The sequence below is a fragment of the Arachis ipaensis genome, chromosome B6, assembly GCF_059453495.1.
Source record: "Arachis ipaensis isolate K30076 ecotype BB chromosome B6, ASM5945349v1, whole genome shotgun sequence".
Classification (NCBI taxonomy): domain Eukaryota; kingdom Viridiplantae; phylum Streptophyta; class Magnoliopsida; order Fabales; family Fabaceae; genus Arachis; species Arachis ipaensis.
The window spans coordinates 146907029-146934089 of NC_142441.1; the positions used below are offsets into that span (position 1 = coordinate 146907029).

The following is a 27061-nucleotide window of genomic DNA, read 5'->3' on the forward strand; positions in this document are numbered from 1 at the left end:
AAATAAATTTTTTTAATTATTATATACAGTTATATGATATATTGCTAACGAAAAAAATTAAAGAATATATTCTAACAATTTAAATTTTTTATAAAATCTAGAATTTATTTATGTCCTTTATTATCAAACAGATTATTTTAACATATACTACAGGAAATAACTTTAATTATAATTAAGGAATATTACTTTTATCTTTAACTGAAATGAGTATTTCTTTTAAAAATCAGTGAAAAATGCATAGCTTATAAAACCATTTTTCAATTTTTGTTTTAATGAAAATATTAAAGAAGTAGAAAGATTCCTTGTGATTTCATAATTCAACCCTCATTACTATTGTAACTAAGTTAAAATTACCTAACTCCATCTATTTTATTACGGTTTAATTATACAATAACGGGAACATTGTTGACATCTCAAACTTTCCCAACATCACTAGTCCACTTATGAAAACTAACACGTGTCTTTTAAAATAACCACAAATTAAATTTATATAAAATCTGTATATTGATAATCTGTACCTTATAATGACCCCTATTACAATTTTCTTAAGGATACATTTTAAAAATATTTATTTTTTAATAATTTTTATAAAATATTTTTTATAATATTTTTAATTTATAGTCTAAAAATACGGTTATAATAACTTATTAAAAAAATACTTAATTAGTTAACACAAATAATTAGTATAATTAATTTAATTCAATAAATTAAAAGAAATAAATGTAAAAGAAAAAAATAAAGAGAAAGTAAAATTCTAAAAACGTGTAGCCATTAAAAAATAATAAAAAGGTCTCTTTTAGTTTTTTATTTATTATTATTGATTTATTATAATTAATTTCACAACATTTATTATACGTTATTCATCTTACAAATTAATACAATCAATTATCGATAATTAATTTTAATTGATATAACTCATTTCGCTATACTTTTTAAATAAATAATTAAAAATATACGTCTCAATTTTTTATTAAAGTAGAATAAAATAAAATACATAAATTGAGTAGATATAAATCTGAAAATTATAAAATTTTATTAACAACTCAAATAAATTAGTATCATAAAACTAAATTTAATGTCTATTTTAAAAATAATTAGTGACCTTTTATTCTTTTAATTATTAATAATTTAAATAAAATAATACCTTATAACTTATTTTGTTATCTATTTTAAATAATTACTAACATTCTATTTTTCAAATTATTTGTTTGTCTTATTTATCATTTATGCTTTCAATCAATTATATTAATAAACAAATAAACTAAATTAATTCTGGCTATACTTGGACAACTCAATAATTCAACATTATCTTTTTAATTTGGGATTAATTACTAACGATAGAAAATAAAAAATTTAGAGTAATTTAATATTATGAACATTAACTATTATTGTGAAATAACTTAAAATCATAATGTAATTTATTTTTAAAGAAATCATCAAGTATTATTGTTAATTATGAAATAACCTAAAATCATAATGCATTTTATTTTTAAAGAAACAATCATCCATTAATATCTATAAATAGAAATTATCGTCAAAATACTTTGATTAAAAATATGAGGGGTTAATTACTATTTATTATTAATAATATATTGATTATATCAAAAAGTAAAAAAATAACTTTCCGTATGTACACCATTAAAAGAATTACCATCAGGAGTAAAATTTTGTCAATAAAAATAAAAGAATAAAATTGTATACACAGTAAATTTAAAAAATAAATATCGTTAAGTAATTATATTTTTTTAATAAATAATAAAAAATTAAATATCATAAACTAGATTCTTTCAAAAGTAACCCTCTTAAGTTGTTATGTTTGGCATGGTTTTTTTTTTATATAATTTAAATTAACTATATTTTTAATTATAATAATCATTTATCCTTAATAATTATTGTTAGAATTTAATAATTTTTCATGCCTTACAATAATTATCTATAAAAAAACATATATATCCTGAAAAAATTAGTAAATAAATTTATTTTTTTTACCCTATTTTCACATTAAAAAATTTTTGTTCTATTTTTTTAATTGTTATTATGTTATTAGAATTATTAAATAATATTAAAAAATTCTTTAAAAATAAAAATAGCGATGACACCTTGAATAATTAATTCAATAGAATTAAATTTAAACAAATAAAATGATTCAATCAATTATACAAATAATAGCATATTTATAAATATTAATAATGAAAAGAGTCTCACTAATATAAATGATCAATACAATAATTATATGAAAAAATAACTAATTACATAATTGAGCTCATGATCACGAAAAAGACGTTATTTTAGTTATTATTTTAGTAATTGCTTACGAGTTCGTGAATTGATATTAAAATTGACTAACAAATAACAAAGAAGCACGTCTTGTTTGATTCAAGCGTGAGGTCAAAATATAGAGTATTCAATTTATTTGTTGTTTTTCACTTAATCCAATTTATTTGAACTTTAATTGATTTTTTTTCCTTCGTTTTCTGAATAAACTTGTTTTACTTCGTTAATTTTTTTTTTTGAATTTGAAAAATTAAAATAGCTTATTTCATTTTATGCTTGAGATTAAAAAAATTGAATAAAGGTTAGCGTAAAATAGCGAGACCTAAATATAAAATTTAAAACAATAATAATATGTCATTGTTTAAATGAAAAAAATGTTGCATGGTGACTAATCCATTACTTAACTGATAAGAACCTTGATAGATAAAATAACTGCTCCGAATTTTGTTCATTCTATTATTTTTATGTACCCATTTTCAATAATTATTGTGAAATTATGCCTTTGTTGCTGCAGAAATTCTTGAGCAATGATAGAAGCTTGTGCAGCAAGTTTCTCAGCAATGTTAACAGAATCAAAATGAATTCTGCAATAATTAAGAATCTCAATTACAATAGTGGTCTGATCTGTTTTCTATACCAGCAGAATGTTTATCTCTCCAACTAACTCTAACTGCACTTCCAGCTCATCATGCTGACTGTACAAGTTAACCACCTTAACAAACTAACGGAAAAGGAAACTAACATAACTAACTAATAGAAAAGGAAACCATCAGAACAAGGAAATGTTTCTTCTAACTAATCACTTCTATCAACAATTATTCCACTTATGTGAATTCGACCCTTTTTTTTTTTACAACTACAAAATCATAAATACTAAGTTATCTTTCACAAATAAATTTTATTAATTTATGTGTGCAAATTTTAAAAAATATAGATACAATTATATTAATTTATATATATAAAATTCTGATAAATATATAGGTGCAAATTATATATTTTTTTATGTGCAAAACGTATGTAAATATAAATATAAATTATTGGAGACAAAAAATAATAATATTTGCTAACTATATAGCATTGCTCTTTATATATTTAAATAAATTATTGGAAGTCACTCAAATAAAGACATCTAAAACGTTTTTTTAAAGATATTTTTTAATAATTAAAATTTAATACATATAATTAATTAAACTGTGTTATTTTTGTCAAAATTAGGTCAGACAAATTAATTTGATCGAAAAATAGTGAATCAAATCTTGAATTGATCTAAATTAATATTATTTTTTTATAAAAAATGACTACAATATCCTTATTATAGAAAATAATTAAAATACTTTTATTATATAATATTAATTTTGAGAATCCTAAATTCTAGTCATTTATTTCTCCGCCGTTATAGGGTTAGAATTTAAAGTTTTCAATATATATATATATATATATATATATATATATATATATATATATATATAATAGGAGTATTTTAGTCATTTTTTATAATAAGGATATTGTAATCATTTTTTATAAAAAATAATATTAATTTAGTTCGGTTCAAGATTTGATTCACCATTTTTTGGTCAAATTAATTTGTCTGGCCTAATTTTAACAAAAATAATACAATTTAATTAATTATATGTATTAAATTTTAATTACTAAAAAAATATCAACTATTTGAGTGACTTCTTAAATTGTTTAACCTAATACGTGTTTACATAAAATTTATTTTTATCTGAATATTCACCATGATCGTCATGTTGATCACTGCATAACTTTAAATGCAAGCAACAAGTATTGAGCTAACAAAGGGTGAATCAAGATATATAATTGTTGCATAGAGCAAGCAACATGTAGAACAAGTTAGAATATGTTCCTTAATTAATTTCCTCATCACACATGATTATATTACTTTAAGAAAGAGATATGTGCCTTTCTTGATGCACCATGGATAAGTTATCCATATTCTCAGCTACTACTAGTATATATAGAGGTGAGTATGTAAATACATGTTATTATCCAAAACCAAATACTTAAATGGCAGAAATAGCAGTAAACCTTGTTGTTGACAAACTAATCCCATTACTAAAAAATGAGGCAAAGTTGCTGAGTGGCGTGCGTGGCCAAATCGAAAGGATCAGCGACGATCTACGGCTGATGCGAGCGTATCTGAGGGATGTAGATGCAAAGGCGGAGATGGAGGCAGAGAACTCTGATCAGAGCAGAAAGGAGTGGGTTGCTCAAATCAGACACGTTTCCATCCACATTCAAGATGTGATCGACCTTTACTTGTACAAGGTGGCCAACAATGATGATGACGACCACCACAATCGACGCCGTGGACGGCGAAACGCCGTTGCTGGGGTTCTGTGCAAAATTTGTGACTTGCTCAAAAGTTGTGTAGGGCGCCATGAGATTGCATCTGAGATTGGCGAAATCAGAGAGTCAATAAATAGACTGAAGGATGCAAGACAACTGTATGGCGACTCCAAAGCTGCTGCAGAATCAAGCGGCGGTCGCAGTTCATCACCGCAACGGCATTACCTTCGACTGCGAGCCAATTTTGCTGAGGAAGAAGAGCTTGTGGGGATTGAACATGCCAAGAAAGAGCTCAACAACTGGCTCTCAGAAGGCGGTGCTGCTCGCACAGTCATCGCCGTGGTGGGCGAAGGCGGACTTGGTATTATGCTTCCCTCTCTCTACACTTCAAAAATATTACATCCTAAATATCAAGTTATATTTAAGTCTTAATCTAGTCTTTAAATTTTAAAATAATTTATTCAATTTAGTTCTTTAATTTGACATACGTGACTCACATTAATTTTTTATATTTTTGTATAGAACTATTAATAACATATTTGAGATACAATTACAAACTATGACAATTAATTTTTTTTTATCTCATTTTACTTCATAAGAATATTTTAACAATTTTAAGTAAAATTAGAATTAAGATTATAAATATTTCGTAGGGAGCAAATTATTGAGATAGAAAAGTTTCAATTGCAAACTATTAGAAAGTTTAGTAAAATATTGTTAACAATTTCTTTAATAAAAATAATAATAAAAACTAACATGAGTTACAGAATATTAAGTTAGATAAGGAGATCAAATTGAATAAAATTAAAATTTTAAAAACTAAATTAAAATGAGTGTAACTTTATAAATCAATATGAGTATTAATTTCCTAATTATTGTGAAGGACGATAGGAAAAATAGTTCGCAAGTTATTAATTCTTTGGACTATTACAATTTGAAATAATACTACTAGGTACTAATATTCGGACATCCCTTTTAGAATCCTAGATACAATTAGCTCATAATCATCCAAAAACACTAAAGATTAATTTTCAAGCAAAAATTTAGGAGTAGTAGTGCCAAGTTTTTGAAATAAATCATGTTTAAAATAATAATTTGTTAACACAAAACATATGTTTTTTTATGTTCTAGGGTCTTGTCGATCACTCTATCCGTGAAGCTTTTTTTTATTGATAAATTTAACATTTATATTTTTAATAAAAATGTGAAAAAAAAAAAAACAAGAAAACAGTTACAGAAACACAAAACTCTATATAATAATGAAAAAGAGAAAAGTGTTAATAAAGTTTGAACACTTAAAATATATCTTCATTGTATATTGAAGTAAATTGTTGCCACATTAATATAATATTTTTATATTATGTTTTTATTAATAAAAAGGTAAGATCGTATACAATTAGATGTTATTAATTCTTTAATCAGTTTATCATATTTATATTTATTTTTCTCATATAATATATCATTTTTATATTAATAAATAGTAAACAATTAAGGAAGTACCTACTCTCTCATTTTTTATTTGAATATTTTAGATATGCATTATTTGGTTATATTTGTATCTGATAGATGATAATTACAAACTATTATTGTTATTTTATTGATGATTTATATTATCATCTTTAAATTAGTTTTTCTATTTTACTATTCAAGTAACATCAATAACATGCATTAAAGAGTTAAAAAATGCTATGTATACAAAAAAATATTTTTTAAATTAATTATTATATATTTATATATAAATATATGTTATTTTATTTATTTTTTATGTGTACGTAGTTTATATTATAATATATATTATTAATTCGGTCGTTGATTTAGTGTACCCATGAATATGAGATAGTTGGAAAGAGTTTTTTTTTTTTTGTTAATCTATTTAAATTCTTTTCTAGAAGTAATTATTTTTTAATCATGGTTCTTTAATTTTATCTTAGACGCTTTTATACATATTTAATCGTACCTTTTGGTCATGTATGATTTGAAACAGGTAAAACGACTCTGGTGAGAAATGTATACAAGCAAGAACAACAAAAGCACTCTTTTGATTGTTATGGATGGGTGGATGTATCTCGCTCACTCAAAGGAGTGCAGTTGTTCAAGGCTTTGCTGCGGAGCTTTGGTGATATGAAAGGAAGCAATGTGGACAACAACCTTCATGCTTTGATTGAAGATACAAGAGAATACTTGAAAGAAAAGAAGTACTTAATAGTACTTGATGATGTTTGGGAAACAGAGCTTTGGGGAGCTGTGGAATTGGCATTGCCGAAAAATAATGGAATGATAATGATTACAACAAGAGACACGGGTGTTGCTGATTCTTGCAAAGTGTCAGCAAAAGTTCATACCTACCCACTGGAGCCTCTAGAACCCGAAAATGCCTTGAGACTCTTCCATTCGAAGGCATTTCAATCTGGTTCTAAGAATCTCTGTGAAGAGTTGATGAAACTATCTGAAGAGTTCACAAAAAAGTGTGACGGTGTGCCACTTGCAATTGTGGCTATAGCTTCTCTTCTGTCAACCAAGAAAGAAAGAGTCTCAGATTGGAAGGTGGTGTACAACAGCCTTCAATCAAAGCTTGCAAGCGATTCTCATCTTAAAGGTTACCATCAGGCACTGTCAGAAAGTTATCAGGATCTTAGTTACCACCTCAAGTCATGTCTCTTGTACTTTGGCCTTTTTCCCGAGCAATACGCAATCAAGAGGGCAAGGCTCATCAATTTGTGGATAGCTGAAGGGTTTGTGGAGTGCAGAGAGCACCAAACTCAACAAGAAGTTGGAGAAGAGTACTTAGCTGAGCTCATTGCTAGGAGCTTGGTTAAGGTAGCTTATGTGAACAGTTACAGCAGAGTTAGAAAGTGTAGAGTTCATGATTTAATGCATGACTTCATTGTCAAGAAATGTGAAGAGTTCAACTTCTGTCAAGTGAAGAAAGGTAGCCCATTTTGTTTTGATAAATGGAGTAGACGTTTATCAATTGGCACAAATGTTGACTTTGCTGATCTGAGAACAAGTGCTGATAGAAACCAATGTAGCTTGTTGCGTTCTTTCCTTCTTTATGATATTATAGATGAGGAGGAAACGATAAGCACTTTTGTGAACTCACTTTTCTCTAATTTCAAGCTCTTGGTGACACTGGACTTTGAGAAAATACCAATTGATCATGTTCCAGAAACAATTGGAAACTTTGTCCACTTGAAATACCTAAATTTAAGATATAGCAACATTGAGATCATCCCCGAATCCATCGGAAAGCTTCGAAACCTAGAGACTCTTGACCTAAAAGGGACCAATGTGAATGATCTTCCAGTGGAGATTTACTCACTTACAAAGCTGTGTTATCTTAATGTGCAGACAAAAGCGTGGAAAGGTGTAAAATTAAAGAGAGGGGTTGCAAATTTAACGGCTCTACAAAAATTAGCCGGGGTTGATGCAAGTGATGTTTTTGGGGAACTGAAGAATTTGAAGCAATTGAGGAGTTTGAAGATCGAAAATGTTGATAGAAAGGATGGAATGTGGTTGTGCAATGCTATAGAGAGCATGACCAATCTATGCTCATTGTTGATAAATGCCAAACACAATGAAATCCTTGAATTGGAGTCACTAACTAGTCCTCCTCCACACCTTGAGCGTCTTTACTTATATGGAGTAATGGTGCCAGATTGGGTTTTTAGACTCAAAAATCTTATCGGGTTGGAGTTGATACGGTTTAAATTCACACAAGACCAATTGTGTCTTGTAGGGCGCCACCTGCCAGAATTGATGCGACTTTATGTCCGCCCATTCGAGGGTGATGAATTAAACATCCAAAAGGGGTGGTTCGGGAAACTACGATCACTCACCCTAGCGGATTCAACATTGAAAGCTATTAGAATAGATGAAGGATCACTGCCTTGCCTCCAAGAGTTCTTTCTCGCACTTAGGAATTGGAATCTAGAAGCAGTACAAGTGCCAGATCATGTTCGGAAACTCATGCATGTTATATAGTTATATACTATATAGGAAGGTTATCAGGTGTACTGAGAATATCGGTGTTTTAATTCTTTTAATCGTTGATATGAATTATAAAAAATATATATAATATATATTAATTAAAATCAACGGTTAAAACAACTAAAATACCAATATTTTCGGGTACACCTGATAACTTTCCTATACTATATAGGCTATAGAGCACCCGTCACTTGTTGACATTTCAGCAATATCATGTGGTTACTGCTTATTCATTATGTACATACATTTCTATATTTTCTTTTACACTTGTAAACATTAATCTACATGGTGTGAAAATAAATTATATTCAAAATTGTTCTTTGCTTTTTGATATAGTAACTTTTCTCTATTAACAAAATTTTGCACATGTCATCTTTATCTTACAAAACCATTTTTAGTTGCTGTATATTAACTATCAACTAATATTAAGCTCCAAAGTTCTTAAACCAATTAACTACCAAATAATAACTAATTACATTCAGGAACGGAACACTCGTTAGTTACCAAATGTACAATATTTAAATATTTTAGAGAATGATGACTATGATAAATATAATTGTTTATAGCTTCTCCCAAGTACTGATACAGTGATACGTATTATCTCCATGATGAGTTGCTCCCAGCCCCACACGCAACAAATTAAGAATAAAGAGAGGGTTGTTTTTACGCTATGGATCAGTGATTTGTGATTTGATAAAATAATAGTAATGACTAGGTTTGATTGAATTTCTCGCCGATTATTAATATTTTGGGGTAATTATGATGGTCAAAGAATCTTTGACTTTAACTCATATTTGTCCCAATTGGGATTATTGACCCAATTATGAAAATATGCACCTTCCTAAATTATAGATACACAATAATAATAATGCTTTGTACACTATTTTATTTTATATTTCATAACTTTTTACTATTCATTATTTAGTTGAGATGAAATATTTCATGTGAATTCATGATTTAGTTACTCATGTTTCTATTCATTTTACAAAACTCTCACCCCTATTTTTAGTTTTATACCACCCACGTCCTTATTCTTATATTTTTATTCATAACATGTATGCGCGAATTAAATATGTTATAGCATGTGCAGAAAACGCACTACTAGTAAGAAAATTTTGTTGATTAGTGCTTAGCAATGGGCATGTGTTTGAATTTTCGTTTCCATCCATCAATATCAATATTTATGGAGGATTAGAATATGCTTTGGTCATCAACTCATCATTGATCAACTTGTTGATTTTTCAATAAATAAATAAATATTACTATTTAAATAATAATTTTGTTAAAATTAATTAGTTCTTAAACTTAGCAAATTGAACTTGCTAATCTCACAGAGAAACTTAGCAAACTACATACTTAATTCAATTTTGACTCTCTAATAATGAATAATCAGAGCTTGTAAGGACAATATCACCTTCCAAAACCCATTTTATTTGTCAGAAGCTTCACACTTTGCATGTCAACTCTAAATTAGGAAATGTAAACGATTTTAATTTCACATACACACTCATATAATTACGTATCTCTAAGAAGGAACTGCTCCATGCTTTTTAAAATAACGATGGCTTTTTATTTTTTGATTTCATTGAAAAAAAGTATAGACATTTCCACTTATAATCTCTAGTTGGCTAGTTTTTTTGGAAATAGACTAGTGTATTATCTAATGTTATTATGAGTAGGTTTATTTTTTTTTTCTTCTAATGTGGAGATAAAAAATTTGAGAATTAGATTTTATGTTGAGATGTTATAAGTATAAAAATTCTTAAATTAGTAATTTTAAAATAATAAAAAATTTAAAAATATAAATTTGACACTCAAATTTTAAAAATTAAAAAATTATAAACATAAATCTGATCTACGAATTTTTTATTTAAAAATAAAAAATTATAAACATAAAACATACCCTCGTCTCCAATATTAAAAATAAAAAGTCTCTCTAGCTATCTTGGTAAATGAGATATTATTTTACCAATTTTAAATAGAGAGTCGCAATTTTATATTTTTAGTTTTTTTCTCTTTTTTTGAGTGACATGTTTTTAATCTTTCTTAATTTGCTGCATAATGATGTATTCAAAGATACCGCAGTTCAAGTTTCACGGCATGGGGCACTAAAGACAAGTCATTATCCACAATTTTCTCCATACTCACATGAGAGAATCAAAATGATTGCGACCACATAGATTTCATATTTTTCCTTCGAGAAAACAGGGGACCTAATGTGCCCTTTTTCCATTTTTCAGAAAAAAAAATCCTTCAAAACTTTAGGTTAAAAAGAGTAATGATAAAATAAACTGCTTTCTGGTTAAAAAAATATTGACCTTTAGATTTTAATATTTATATATATTACAGTTAGAAATTAAATTAATTAAGGCTAGTAGCTAATAGCAATATTTTTTTTTTCTATTGCGGGTATTTAAAATGATGGCCAAATAATAGTTTTCGAAAAATAGACATATCTGAAAATATTTAGTAGTAAGTAGAATAAACCAAAAGACATGTGAATTGTCCATTGAAATACCTATTTCATAGTTGCAACTTGCGATATAGACAAAATTATAGTTCATAGCCAAAGAAAAACAATAGAAGGTAGGCAAATTTGCATGAGCATATAAAAGGTTTACATTTTTTTTTTATTTACGTTCAATCTTAAATAAATTTCTACAATTAATTATACACATAAGTTAATAAATAACTAGAAATATCTTAATATTAGATTGTAAAAAAATATCCTTATTAATTATTATTCTTTCCTATATTTTACTTTTTTATCCAATTATTCTCTCTCTTTTTTAAAAATAATAATATGGTTATTTAAGTTATCTAAGTTTTTAAATAAGCATTTAGTTAGAAATGAATGGTCTTTATAAATTTTTTTACGAGGAATATCATATGACTGATAGAATTTATTACATTTTGTTTTTGTTAGCAATTAGTCATCAATATTAAAATATGTGAGTTAAAAGTATATTATTAGATTACTAAACTAAAAAAATTAGATTATTAATAGCTAAAAATACTAAGAAAAAAATAATAAATTTTACTGAGTCTTACATTTTTTTCTTTATTTTTTAAATGTTTTTCTGATACACTATTGATTATGCAATATTTTTTTTTTGTTGCGAGTTATCTGTTTTCTTGCTATGATGACCCATGTGATCCACAATGTAATTCTCTTATGGAATCATAATACCTTTGTAAAAAAATTTAAAAAAAGAATTATTTAAAATTGAATGTAGTACCTAAACTTAAAATGCCATTTACTAAATGAGCACGAAAATATATGGAATCAAGTTCTCTAAAATAAAAAATTAATAAAATAATAGAATAATTAAATTAAAATAGTAAAATCTACATATAATAAAAATTATAAATTTAATAATAATTAACTCTTTCCTTTATCATTTTATTAATTTTCTCATTCCAGAGAATCTTCACTCAAATATACGAGAGTGACACTAGATTACCGCAAAAAAAAAAAAAATTGTCCATAATTTGAGGCTGGCTAAGATTTGAAGGAAAGGAAAAAAGAAATATCTTAGATGTTAAAATTGTTGTGGGCCCATGTGCATAACTGGTTGCCAGGTTGTTTAGAAAAAGAGTGGCTTGTCTTTGATCCAAAACTCCAACTACAAAAACCCAACCCTTCCATTTCACTCTCACACACACACTCACTCATAAACACACCATTTTTTCATTCTCCCCAAAAATCACAAACATGGCAAGATCACAACAGAGATACCGAGGTGTGAGACAAAGGCATTGGGGTTCTTGGGTCTCTGAAATTCGCCACCCCATTTTGTAAGTGCACTTTAGTTAACTTGCATAATATCCCATGCAATTCTAAATTCCAAATTTTTATGTTTTTAGAATATATTAAGAGAAAAAATCTAGAGAGTCAGCAACTTTTGTGTTTTCTGATCAACACTTAACCATCAAAATAAAAGTGAGTGATTTTTATCATTAGATGTAACTCACACCATTAAAAATACTATTGATGACTAATTGATGGTTACAAAATATCAAAATTGCTGGTCTCTTAGCATTCCTCTGTATTAAGATTATTAATTAATTTTTTTATAAAAAATATAAAATTTAAATTTTACTACTAATAACTTTAACGTGTGTTAGCTAAACTCTCATTTTCATTGTCTTTATTTTTTATCTATTAGCACCGAATTAGTTGAATATAAATAAACTTGTCTATTTTTCAGTAGAATTTTGGGAACTTTAAAAAAAATGAAAAAAGTTCATGCAAGTAATATATTTTTTTCCCTTTAAATGGGAATTCTAAAAGAAAAAAATGATTATTTATAATTAATTTGCAGGAAGACAAGGATATGGCTTGGAACATTTGAAACAGCAGAGGATGCTGCTAGAGCCTATGATGAAGCAGCTAGGCTTATGTGTGGTGCAAGAGCAAGAACCAATTTCCCTTTCAATCCTAACACTACCAACAACAATGTCTCTCAATCTTCTTCTTCAAAGCTTCTCTCACCAACTTTGACCGCAAAATTGCACAGATGCTACATGGCTTCTTTGCAATTAACTCGGCAACAAGATCCTCAAAGGGTAAATGATAATCATAATAATAGTAACTACTCCAAAGAACAAGTTAGTGAAAAGGGTGATTCAATTGTGTCATCAAAAAAGAGAACACATGATGAGGAGGAAGAGGTGAAACAAGATTCAGAGGCCAATTGGGTTGTCAAGAAAGTTAAGGGTATGGACCAAATTGGTCCACAGTTCAAGCCACTTGAAGAACATCACATTGACCAAATGATTGAGGAGCTTCTTCATTATGGCTCTATTGAACTTTGTTCTGTTTTTCCACACCAAGATATTTAATTTAGTAATCACTAATCAACCTGTGTTTTTTCTATTTATTTTATCTCGTATATTAAATTCATATATTTTTATATCACTGAGTGATATATGGGATTTGTATAGTGTAAATTTTATATTTCATTCGGTAATATAAAAATATTTATTAAATTAATATACGCCATAAAATAAATACATAAAAAATATTCTTAGTAGATAAAACAATTGAGTATGATTTGCATTCTGCTATAATCCCAAATCCCAAATCATGTTGCAATCTGTAAAATTTTTTATGTTTTTCTCTTGCCCTGTGTTTCTATATGATCATGACATGTTCAATTTGTTTAAGCAAGGAGCATTTGTTTGTCAAAGGGGCACGAGTTTTTAGAAAACTTGCTCTGCCCTTTATGTCAAAGATTGTAGAATTTTATGCCCTCAAATCTCTCTTGATTCTGACACAACTGTTTCTTAGTCCTTATAATGTCTTTTTAATACTACTTTAACATGCATATTAAAAAAGGTTATACTACGTGTACATCAAAATTAGTTACCAAAATTAGCTACCAGTATAAAATACATGTTAAAATATAAATACACATTGAAAATAAATTAAATCACACATGTATTTATATATAAATACATTGATGACTGATTTTAGTGACTAATTTTAGTGTATAAATAACATTTTTTTATAAAAAATTCGTTAGAGTTGCATCATTTTACAAGTTATCTGTTGTGAAAGGGGAAAAAAACTCTACTTAATACATTATAAGTTGATAGAAATTATTAAATAAAGGTAAAGTTAATAAAAATCTAATTAATATTATATTGAAACTAGAAAAAGAAAGAGATTGTTTTTTCCAAAGTTAGAAGTGAGATTTAAACTCGGACCTCTAAATAAGTATGGAGAGATTATGTCATTTGAATTATAGCTCTTCCGCGCGCTCACCCATTCCCAAGCACCCAACTTCGCTTCCGTCCTCATAGTCGCCTTCTGCGAATTGGGTCATGTCCAAGAAGCTCTTTCGGTGTATAGAAACGTCTCTTCTTTGCCTCTCTTGAAGGCTCGCAACGTGCTTCTTCACGCCCTCGTCAACACCCACAGATTTGATTCACTGTCGGAGGTCTATGGGGACATAGTGTCGCGTGGATTCTCCCCTACCGTTGTGAGCTACGGCATTTTGATGCAGTGCTGTTGCAGCCAAGTTGATTCTGTTGGTGCACGCAAGCTATTTGATGAAATGCGCCACCGCAAAATTGAACCAACCGTTGTGGTTTACATTATTATGATCTGTGTTCTTTGCAACGAGGGTCGAATGGGAGATGCCGAGGGCGTCTTCCGTTTGATGAGGGAATTCGGAGTGGCGCCTAATTTGAAATTTGGTGGCTGGTAGCAGTAGAGGAAGACGAAGGATGAGGGTTGTGAAATTTGGAATTTGGGGAAGAAGATAGAAGGGGTAATTTGGAAATTTTATTAAAAAGTCAACGAAAAATCACGGTTTGGGTACTATTGTCACACGAAATTCATCTTTCATGGGTACAACGTTAATTTTCTTGTTTGATGGGTACTTTTGTCAGCGTTCGCAAAATTCATGGGTACAAATGGTAGTTTTTCCTTTTAATTACAATAGCTACTTTTGCAAAAATGTTTTTATGTGAAAATAGTAGTATAAATAATTAAACGATTTCGTTAGGTAACTAACTCCGAGTGTAATTAATTAGAGTCAACTAATTGAAAAAACAGAAGGTCTGTTATAAAAAAAAAAAAAAAACAATTCTCTAGTTACTATCCTAATTTTTCGAATTTCAAAACTAGAAATACAAAGAATTGAGTTGAGTTGGCTTGTGTTGTAGTTGGTTCTCTAAATTTTTTCATAATTAAATAATTCAATAAAATATATTAAGTTAAATATATAAAATTATTTAACAGCTTATAATACAATTTTCATTTCTATCCTAAGAGACTTTCAATATTTATCTTCATGACTCAGTATGTATAGTTCCATTTCTTTTCCCTTTTAAATTATTTTATTTTATTTATTTACTTTTTAACCAAGTCTCACTTCTTTGTGGATCTCACTTGCTTTTCATATTTTTCCTTCCTCACTAATGTGAATAGTTTAACACTTATATTTCTTTTCATATCTAAACCTAGTTATTATCTTTACAAAACACCATGCATTAATAAATAAAAATTTGTTACTTATTAAAATGTTTAAAATTTCAAATTACACATAATGTATATTTCCCTAATTATTACCATCACTATTCATCATTTTTCTTGAAATATTCTGTGGTTGGTAGCGTACAATTATGCACTATATGACTATATGTACATAGAAATTATTCTCATTACCTAAAAATTTAAGAGAATAATTGTTTTAGTTTTTTTCGGTCGTCTTTCGAGTCAGTTGACGAGCCTTCATTAATTGTCAACAAAATTATATAAAAAATAAATTCAACTTTTAGTGTTTTAAAAAGACAAAAATATCCGATTATTATAATTTTTTTTTCCCTCAAAATTTCAACTTCTAAAAATTACCATAATTTTGCTATAAATGTTCGTTATAATTTTAAGTGTATCAGTACTTATTATTTAAACTGAGTTTATTATTTTAAATTATTTTCATTATAAAGTACAGTTTTTCTTGTGTGAGAAAATACACACGATAAAATTGGAAGAGTCATTATTAACATCGCTATCATCGTTTGTTTGCTCAAAACGGGTATATCCCTTTTTTCTCCATGCTTAGGTAATTATATCCGTTTAAGATCTAATAGTTATAATATGCGTTTTAGAAGTGAATATGTCGTTTTCATGCTAATTAGTAATTATTACAAGGTTACCTAGCTAGTGCTATAACTTTCATATTTTTATTCTATAAATTTAAGTTATGTATATATATATATATAAATGTTAGTGTACGTAATGATTTCGTTTTTTAATCTTCCATTTAATTTGGTGCATGATCTACGTAGATGAAAATGATTAATCTTTTGAGATGGTAGTGTTGTGTATGCATGAAAGTTAATTATTTTTGTCCAAGAGATACCAGTTTATTGCATGTCACAATGCACATAAAAGTTAAACTAACTATTTATTTATTTATTTATTGTTTACCATTTCAATTTCGTACTATTTCAGTGTTTTGTTCAAAAATCCCCTTGCATGGAACTTTTTTGACTAATTTAGTTTAGTTGAATGACATTAATTAGTTCAAAGTTTGTTGGTTTCCTAGTCATTATCGATAAATCACATTATTTAATGGATTCCGCTAGGAAGACAATGGACTATTTGTATAATGTGTATTGAGTTACAAAATGAACATCTCTCATACTATTTAGAATAATCATCTGAGTACTAGCGATAATAAACATCTTCCCAAAAATTTAAATTGATTTTGTGGTTCACCAAGGCTCAAACTCTTGACCTTTCAAATCTTACGCTTTAATACCATGCATGATACCACTCATCCCAAAAGCTTCAGTTGATGGGAAAAGGTAACACTAATGATTATATCTCTAATACTCTCTAAACTTCTATTGTACATATTGTATAAATATTCCATTGGCTCCTCATACTTTCCCTTATTTAATTTCTCCAGAGAGATCCTATTGATTGGGTTCAATTCATCAAATGAGAAAAATAAAATTAGGTAATTCTTGATTCCTGTCACATACACCGGCAATTCTTATCCTTAGCAATCATGACTAAGACAAAATGTCACCCAACTCCTACATTATGCACATCTAATCAACTTTATTCCCATTTTTTTATTTTTATTTTATCATTATAGTATAGCAACTTAAGAATAAACTAAAGGATATATAAAATGTTTAGGTATTACATTTAATATATAAAATAAAATTTAATTGTATAAATATATCTAAAAAAAATAAAAATGTAAAGCCATGATGACATGCATACATGATACATATAAGAGTACATTATTAGTTTATTACATGCATGTAGTTCCTTCGATCCTTTAACATTGAAAGTTTGGATTGATAATATAAAATCTTGGGTAAAATATCACATGTGACTTCTCCAAAAATCATTCTATCAGTAAAATAAACAAATAAATAAATATATATTAACCTTTTCCAAGATTTAAATTATATGGCACGTAATATTCTATGCATTTTATACAATATAACATCGACTTTTCTTATTAACATAACATCATCAACAACTTTCAGTTTTACCGACGGACCAATCCACGGCTAAAGCGTCGATAATCAATAAAAATGTGTGTCAAGGTCTCATTGATAAAATTCAACCATACCCGACGCTATGATATCATCGGTAACAATGTAAAATTACTGTTATTATTATTAGCGACGCATGGACCGTCGATAAAAATAATTAGTGTCGGTAATAATAATTAATAAAATTTTAATTTTTAAAGTTCATCGGTAATGGTTTAGATGTTGTTTTTCTCGGGCACCTTAATTTTATTATAACCAAATATTTAAATAACTTATAGAACCAAATAATATCAAATTAATTAATTACTAAATAAATAATAAACAAACAAAAAATTCATTACAATAAAATCCAGATATTATCTATCATTAAGGACATATGCACTATTTGACAACTACCATTACAATAAAAATAATTTTTAGTGGTAATAATATAGTAGTCATTGTATATTTTATTTAATTTATATTTTTATAATAATTATATATTTTTTTGCCAATAAAAAAGTATTTATTAGTAATTGTATAATTATTATTAAAATCTTTTAGCGATAAAACATAAAATGACTAATATTTATTTGTTGGTAAATATATGAACAACTATTTTTATTGCTGTTAAAAATAAAATAATTGTCATGGTCAAACCTTCGATAAATACAACAAGTTATAACTTAAATGATATAGTCTTTTCAGTTTCATCTTCACTTAGAAATCTCGTGTTCGAGTCTCACTACTTTTAAAAAAAATATAACGCTTGAAAAATAAAATAAAATTTTAATATTTTACTGACAGCCCAAGATTTTACCGCGTGACGGCTCAGCCATGGCTAATGAGCCAAACTAATCGCGCCCTTGGTAATAAGCGTTGTATAGTAGTACAACCTCAGCTCCCGTCTAATATATTGTCATGTATATTTAGGAAGGTGCATATTTTTATAAGAGTCCCACTAGGGAGATAATGAAGTAGGTATACAATGGCTACAATAGGTTGTTTATTGGGCCCAATTTAAATTAAAAGAGTAAATTAACTCTCAGTAATCCTAATTTGTAATGGCTGTTTAATGTACCCCTCTACCCATTTACTTCTATTTTGAATTTTTCTCCAATTACCCAATTCCTTTGGTTCCACGGTTTGTCTCCCCCATCCAAAACCCTCCCAGTCGCTGCACATCCCTCTATCGACCAAAACCGCGTGCGCCAGAAGCAGCAACCCCGGAAGGCGACCCGTCCTCGCGAGCGTCATTCATCGCCGCCCTCAAGTCCCTTGCCCTGTTGCCGTTGCACATCTCATCGTAACTGCAGCCCAGCCCCTGCGCTCGATGCCTCTGTCCCGAACTGCAGCCAAGGGAGTCGTCCCCCCCGAACCGAACAGCTGCGCCACTCTCCTCGCGTCGAAGCCGTCGTCTCCAGCATACACGTCGCACTGTTGGCAGCCGTGCATCCGATCCTGGAAGATTACCCACCTGCTCATCGACCATTCACTGGAACCACACCGAACAGCATCGCCAGCATTAGGCTAACCATCCAAGGTAAGTGGGTTGAGTTGTTTACTTTTCGAATATTAATCGCTGTTGCATGTTGTACTGTTGACAGATTTTTGCTGCTGATATGAGTGTTTATACTTACCGAGAAAGCATTAGGTGCAATTTTAGTATCCTAGAGTATGTGAAATATAATGTTGGTTGAGATTGTTGCATCATGATCATTTAACTTTAGCGCGGAAATGGTCGAAAAAGTTTGGTAACCTTGTATATATAGAAGAAGTTTATTTTTAAATTTTTTTCACGCCCCGTACCTGTGCATGTAATGTGACGTAAACTAACTGACCATTGTTGAAATTTGGTTGATATTTATAGAATGTTTACTTTAGTAGGGTATTGAATGGTTAGTCTTGCAATTTTTTTTTTAGTTTCAATTTCGCATGCACAATAATTTCCAATTCTTCTTATATTGCATTTGTTACTTTAGCCAGAGAATTAGCTGAACCTTTTATTATTGGTGTGTAATTAAAATTAAATAGTTTTCCTATCAGGCTTGGACCACTAGATTTTCACACTATGGACGCCAAATTGTATTAAGGGGACTTTAACAAGGGAATATCTGCTATCTGGATATGACGACACGGTTGAGGGTCTCGAGGTGCATCATTATGTTCTGCTATTTTGTGCAAATCAAATTTAATTATGTTTTTATTTTTTAATTTTTGCTCATGGTCCCAGCTGCATGAGTATGAAAAGTATACAATATTCACTAGTTTTTGTGTGTGCCTCAGGAAGCTAGAGAAATCGCACTAGCCCAGGTTCAAGGTTTTAACAAGACAGGCGTCCTTAATTGCAACGAGGTCAATCCCCTTTCGATAGTTTTGTTTGCACTTTCTTCCAGCAGTTTTGTCTGTTGGAAATTCTAGGATTTCTCAATCCCAAGATCATCCATATTAAATGATTAAGAAATAAATAACTGAGAGCGAAAGTGTACCTGAATTCGTGAACATGATTGACAGAATCTAGTTCTTTGATCTTCCTCAACCAAAACCTTCTTTATTCCTAATAGGGTTGAATTGCAACTCCTTTGATAGAAAAAGAGTTACGGAGGTGACTTTGATATGTTGGGGGACCAAAATTCTGAAGTCACTCTTTATATTTGATTATGGTATTCATTAAATCCTAAAGTCCAAATAAAATAGTATCTCTATTTTTATTCTCACTTAATTCCAAATCAAAAGTAATAATGACTTATTCCATAAGCATTTATAAAATAAATGAGATAATCTATATAAGTCCTATAATATGAAATAGCAAATGTGATTATGATCAATTATATGTATTTCCCATAAATAGATTAGGAAATTATAATTTTCTAACAGTCTTCTGCATGGGCTATACATATATATATATATTCCTGAGATAATTAATCACATCTTATAAACTTTATGCGTGCATCTAAATGATATTTTCCTTATTACTTTAAGAATCTGGTCCATCTCAAATATCAGTTATGGAATTATCGTAGCTTTTGTTACATTAATGTCGCGACGAAATCACGATGATTACCATACTAATATACTCAACGACATAGATCAGATTTGAATGAGAAAATTCAAAAATTACATTAAAATGATCTCATGTATACTTATTTCTAACTGGTCCAACTTTAATACCTTTATGAGATCATAAGCCAGAGTAAACTAAATACTTTATTGGTTCTTTGATATTTCTCAACCAAAGTCTTTTTTATTCCTAATAGGGGTGAATTGCAACTCCTCTGATGGAAAAAGAGTTACGGAGGTGTATTTGATATGTTGGAGACCAAAATTCTGAAGTCATTATTTATATTTGAGTATGACACCATTAAATCCTAAAATCCAAATAAAATAGTATCTCTAGTTTTATTCTCATTTAATTCTAAATTAAAAGTAATAATGATGACTTATTCCATTATAGTATTTATAACAATAAATGAGATAACCTATATAAGTCATATAATATGAAATAGCTAATGTGATTATGATCAATTATATGCATTGACCATAAGTATATTAAAAAATTATAACTTCCTAACACCGTCTGCGCTTCCTTCTGGTAATTCCGTCTGTGCTTCTTTCCGACAATTTTATCTACACTTTCCTCCGGCAGCCCTATCTCCACCGCGCCTCTCTCTTCCATTATCCTCCTCTATGTCGCACGTGCCTCCATGCACTCTCTAAAGATCACTGTTTACTCTCTCTCCCTCAAACACAACTTTTTCATAAAAGTGCTAGTCTCTAAACTTTTTCATATTTGTTTTGGAGGTGGTAGTGTTTAGAAAATATATGATATTTTAGATGTTTTTTTTTTCTCTTGAACAAATATTAAGGCAACAATGTACATGTTGGGGATTGTGTTGCTCATGGTGTCCCATCTTTATCAGTGAAGCATTCATGATTATTTACCTGCATGCATTGGGATTGATTTTGTTCCCCACAACCATCAAATAATAAAGTTGGTTAGCCTCATGATTATGTTATAACTTTTGAATCAGCTAAAAGAAAAAAGGTTGGTTATTTATATCGTGGCATATAATTGATGAGGTCTTTCATCATTAGAAGTTTGAAAATCTTGAGTCCTATTGTGTGTCCCCCCCGTCACATTCCTCATTTTATGCTGATGTCATGTCCAACAATTATATAACCGAGTCAAATTATTAACACCCCATATAAATATAGATAGAAAAAAAAATTAAAGCATTATTGTTGTGGAATTTCCTCCTTTGTGCTAACAAATCCTGTTGATTAACTAGAAACATTTACCTTCTGGTGAATAGGAGGAGGGACAAGTACTGTGTATAAGTTAATACTAATAATTAGTTTTGACTTTTGATGGTAAAATTGAGTAAGCTGATGTAATCAGTATACTTGGATTATATATGAGCCAATTTGAATTGGTTTATAAATGATTTTTGGGTAAAGTATACTTTTTGTTCTTAAAGTTTGGCAAAAATTTTAAAAATACTCTTAAGTTTTATTTTGTTTCAATTTTGTCCCAAAAATTTTCGATTTGCATCAAATATACTCTCGACGGCTAAATTTTCAAAAAAATTAAGATCAATCTAACAATAATTCATGAAAATGATGCTTAATTTTCTTGTGTTGATGATTGTTTTTATGAAATTATTGTTGAATTAATCTTAAATTTTTTGAAAAATTAGCCGCCAAGGGTATATTTGATGCAAATCGAAAACTTTTAGGACAAAATTAAAACAAAATAAAACTTAAGAATATTTTTAAAACTTTTGTCAAATTTCAGGAACAAAAAGTATACTTTACCCATAATTTTTTATTTTTAACGTATAAAAAATGATAATATTAATATTTGGTCGATATAATTTTTAAAATTAATCTGTGACTTTTAAAAATTTATTTAAATATTTATAGAGAAATTACAAGAAGTGATTTTTTTTATAATAATCTTTTTTTATCATTCTCTTTTTAAAATAAATACTTTTATTTGTAATTAAAAAATTAAATATAAAATAAATAATTTATTTATAAATTATTTTTAATATAAATTTTTATGTTTTAATTTTTTTAAAAATAGTTTAATTAAATTATTTATCTAATTAAAAGAAAATAGAAATAGATAATAGATTATTAGTAGAAGGAACATATAATATTTAAGTGAAAATTCACGTATAGTTATTTTTATGTGAAATTAATAATTAAAAATTGTAAAATAATTCAAAAGATTTAACTAAATTATTATCTAAAAGTTGAAACTATCAACTTTACAACCAAAAAAACAAAACTTAACCTGAGTTTTTACCTAATATTTATTATATATATTACCACTTTCACTAATAGTTTTTGACAGAATTTACACTAAGGGTAACATTAGAGCAAAACTAAATAAACACTCGCTTGTCACAACAAAACTAACATAAACTCAATATAATAGATTTTTGTAATATCAAGTACATTATTTAATAGCTTTTGCGGCAAGAAAACTTTAGAAGTCAAGTTAGTTTTAAAATAGGATTTTTCAACAAAAATACAAGATTGATATTCTGTACCGGTGATGAAATTCAATATTCGCCGCTCCGATAATTGCTACATCTTCTGTTGTAAGAATAAAATCTTTTATGGAATTCCTTCTCTTATGAGGTGATTAAGCAGATGATGACGTTCCATTGTTGATTCAGCATATTGATTCTTCAACTGCAAATAGCTTTTATCATCGCAACTTCATTGAAAATTCGGCATGACGCAATAACATAGCTAGTATGGTTATTAATCTTTAGACAAAGAAAACTATATAGTGAGATAATTTTTAGTTAGTCAATATTAGTCTATTTTTTTAATTATAAATATTTTTTTTTAAATTTAAAATTTAAAATTAAAAAAAATATAATTTTAAAATTTAAAATTTAAAATAATTTTAAAAAATTAGTCAATACTAGCTGAATCTAACATTGCTCTTGAATAAATAAATGAGTTGTAAGGCTCTTTATTATTTTGTGGAGTTTATAGCCAATATGGTGATGACCTTTATAAGAAACTCCTTTATGGTCATGGTCAAATTAGTCAAACAAAAAATAAGTGATGTATGTTACAAAAAGTTATTTTGATACTCAAGTTAATATATGTTACATAAATTCTTCCATATATCATTGATTTTATAGTTGAAATTATCGTGTAATTAAGTTGAATTATAGTTCTTAGAGTCCGTTTAGATAGGTTCATAAATTACTTTTTTTTTATTTTTAATTTATAAAAAAGTATAGTATTAATGTCTAGTACAATTTTTAAAATTAAATTGTAGCTTTTTAAAAAGCTATTTTAATGTTTATGGAGAAGTTAAAAAAAATGACTTCTCTTATAATAAAAAGCTTTTTATCATTCTTCTCTTAAAATAAACACTTTTAGAACTAAAAAATCAAACATAAAATAATTTATTTATAAGTTATTTTTAATATAAATATTTAATATTTAAGTTATTTTTTCAAAAAGAACTTAATTAAGCTGTTTACCCTACGAGAGAGGGAATAGAATGTCTACCAAAAGTTTTTGCCATACTTTTATTTTGCAGCACTTTTTAATTTCTTTTTCCATGAGCATTTAAAAATTCATCTTTTATCATTTTGACTTGTCATAATTGTTGTTATATTAATGGTACTTTATTATTATTTCGCAATACAATTTTAATATATGACAGATAACATTAAACCGAGAGGAACAATAATTTTTTTTTATTTATTTTTACTTTTTCTATCTGTAAAAATAGAGAGAAAATAAAAAATACATTATAGTTTTACTGGTATAGCCATCAAAACCATACAAATATTGTTTTCTCAGTCTCTCATTACAAAAACGATATTAAATGCATAAATTAGTAAATTTTTGTGTCCTGATTTAAGTCTGTAAATAATAAACTTTTAATTTAAATAAAAAATTCCTAACAGTTGAGGACATTATTATATTTCAAATAGTGTTTGGAAGCTAGTGGTCTTGATTATTTCATGCATATATAGATATCAACGCCGGATTAAGTGGGCAGTTTGGCATAATAAATTCATGTACCCTATACCACCCTAGCTAGCAATGCAGATTTTTTTTTTCAGATCAAAACTATATTCATAATATGTTAAGAACACATGCATTGTCTTGTACGTCCAAAATGTTGAATGTTGAACTGTTTGAGGGAATTATAGATGTCATAAATTGTCCCTTTCAAATGAAGCATATTCCTTATGAAGGAGGAAAAAACAAAAACACAATCTGTATGTTACATATGTCAATTTTACTTCTGTGTTCCAATTATTGATGATGCTAGCTAGCGGTGTCTCAAACTTTGTAACCGAACCGATGTATGCATATTTGAAAAGTTAGAATTAGGCTCTTCATTAATGACTAATGACTTAATGAGTGTATCGCTATGGGAGTAAGATACAGAAAGAAAAAAAGGGAAAAAAAAAAAGGTAATAACTTGAGGATTTTAATATGCACCACCAACTATGACGGGTTTAGCCGTTTAGGTTAATTAGGTTTTTGTTTCAACTGGGTTTAGAGCGGACATATAGAGCATTGCTACGGATTTACGTTGAAGATTGTGGGGGCAAGTGCTCCATTGAAATTTCATAAAGTTTTATGTAGTGTATGAGATAAAAATTTATTTGTTTTCAATGAATAAATAAATGAGTTTAAATTTGATATACTGACTATATAAAACGTTTTATACAATTGTATAATTATATCTATTTTTTTGAATGATCATTTATGCAGTTAATGTGAAAAATAGTTACTCTTACTGATATAGCATTGCTTAATTGAATGTACATGTAAAATTATTTTACACTGATAGTGCATCAAAATTAAATTATAGATAAATTTGACTCTTTAGTCTATCTCCCGTCTTCACAATGTATAGGGAGAAGATCTCACTATCTAATACCGAAGATAAGTGCAAATAGAAGCTCTGTTAGAGTTTCTCCATAAAAAACTTTCTTGTGTGAGGCATGCGAGGAGGGTTCGTGAGCGAGGATACTTCATGCCCACATGGTTCAAGAGAAGAGGAGACACATAGTTCGAGAGAAGAGGAGGAGGGTAGATCACTGAAGAAAGGAAGGAGGACTACCGGAAGAAAAGTATTTTTGGAAAGCAGAGTTCTATGTCCACAGAAGATTGGATGATTGAGGAACAAGCAGAGAGTGAAATACAGGGAGAAGTTGTTGTGGAGGGTTGCTCAGTGACAGCTTCTGCAGCTCCAGCTAGTAGCACCTATTCTTTTGCGGATATGATGAAAGGGGGAAAGAGGATAAAGAAGGAACTAAGCCCACTATGGAGGGAGAGCCTAACCTTAACAAAACAGAACAAGATAGTAACGAATATGATGATGAAGTGATAATAAAAAAAATACCTAATGGCCTGTATAATTTGGTGATAGGAGAGCACATCAAGAGGGAGATTAGAGAAGAATGGTAGAACTTGTTAATTGTAAAACTCTTGGGGCGTAGAATCTCTCTGAATATTATTAGAAGGAGACTGGAGGTTATGTGGGGTAAGTAAGGCAGTTTGGAAGTCATTGACTTAGGTAATGAATTTTTTTTCGTTCATTTCTTTAACTCTGAAGACCTGGATCACACGCTAATGGAGGGTCCTTGGAAAATTTTTTATCATTATTTGACTGCTCAGTTATAAAGACCAGATTTTGACCTAGCATCAGCCACAATCAATAACATTGCTGCTTGGGTTCGTCTCCCAGGATTAGCTATTAAATACTATCAACGTTTAATTTTAGAAAAAAATGGAAATATAATTGGCAGGACTATTAATATGGATAACAATACTGCTAATGTGATGAGAGGGAAGTTTCCATGAATTTGCGTTAAAGTATATTTAAACAAGCCTTACATGATCAATGGAAAAAAGCATGCAATTGAGTATGAGGGTCTGCACCAAGTTTGTTTCTTCTACGAAAAAATAGGGCATGAAAAGGCCAGCTGTGCCAAAAAAAAGAATTCTGAAGCAACAGTTGCCAAGGAGGCGGGCATTGCTGAAGTAGGCAAATCCTTGGGGGACAGAGAAAAGGGATGAGAACAATTGTGAAAATTCTGAAAAGGATAAGGGCAAAAAGGTAGCAGAGAAAAATGTGGAGTTATACGGACCATGGATGATTGTCCAAAAGACCACACGTGGCAGAAAAAATAAAAAATCAAGGGATAATAGAAATGTTGGTAGAGAAGGTATTGGCAAGGACACTGCAAGCACAATTACAGGTAATCCTTTCAGATTTTCAGTTTTGCGAAATGAGAAAACAAATGCAGTGGAGGTATAACATCATGATGTGGCTGAAATAAATTATGCGAATGAGAATAAAAGGAAAAACACAGCTGCGAAAAAAGGAAAATTTGTCCTTATTGAAAAAAAAAACAAGCCCACACAGCAAAAGACCCAAATTCTTGAAAAGGCCCCACAATCAAAGCCACCCTAAAAAGAT

General features: G+C 28.7%; 2 protein-coding genes across 2 annotated transcripts; both read left to right on the plus strand.

The window, feature by feature from the left end:
• The first annotated feature begins 4302 nt into the window (after window positions 1-4302).
• Window positions 4303-8805, plus strand: LOC107647659 (disease resistance protein RPP13-like). The gene is made up of 2 exons (XM_021105193.2): window positions 4303-4945; window positions 6569-8805. The coding sequence occupies exons 1-2, from the start codon at window positions 4303-4305 to the stop codon at window positions 8563-8565; spliced, it is 2640 nt and encodes an 879-aa protein (XP_020960852.1). The 3' UTR covers window positions 8566-8805.
• A 3443-nt stretch (window positions 8806-12248) lies between these two features.
• LOC107605402 (ethylene-responsive transcription factor ERF003-like) lies at window positions 12249-13514 on the plus strand. Its single transcript, XM_016307277.3, has 2 exons — window positions 12249-12369; window positions 12897-13514. Exons 1-2 carry the CDS (start codon window positions 12287-12289, stop codon window positions 13414-13416), a joined length of 603 nt encoding a protein of 200 aa, XP_016162763.1. The 5' UTR covers window positions 12249-12286; the 3' UTR covers window positions 13417-13514.
• The last annotated feature ends 13547 nt before the right edge of the window (window positions 13515-27061 follow it).

Excerpts from the sequence above, each read along its gene's own strand:
- LOC107647659 (XM_021105193.2), top strand. The coding sequence starts at position 4,303 with ATGGCAGAAATAGCAGTAAACCTTGTTGTTGACAAACTAATCCCATTA. Across the intron at positions 4,946-6,568 it reads GGTGGGCGAAGGCGGACTTG|GTAAAACGACTCTGGTGAGA; the intron begins GTATTATGCTTC and ends GATTTGAAACAG.
- LOC107605402 (XM_016307277.3), top strand. The coding sequence starts at position 12,287 with ATGGCAAGATCACAACAGAGATACCGAGGTGTGAGACAAAGGCATTGG. Across the intron at positions 12,370-12,896 it reads GAAATTCGCCACCCCATTTT|GAAGACAAGGATATGGCTTG; the intron begins GTAAGTGCACTT and ends ATTAATTTGCAG.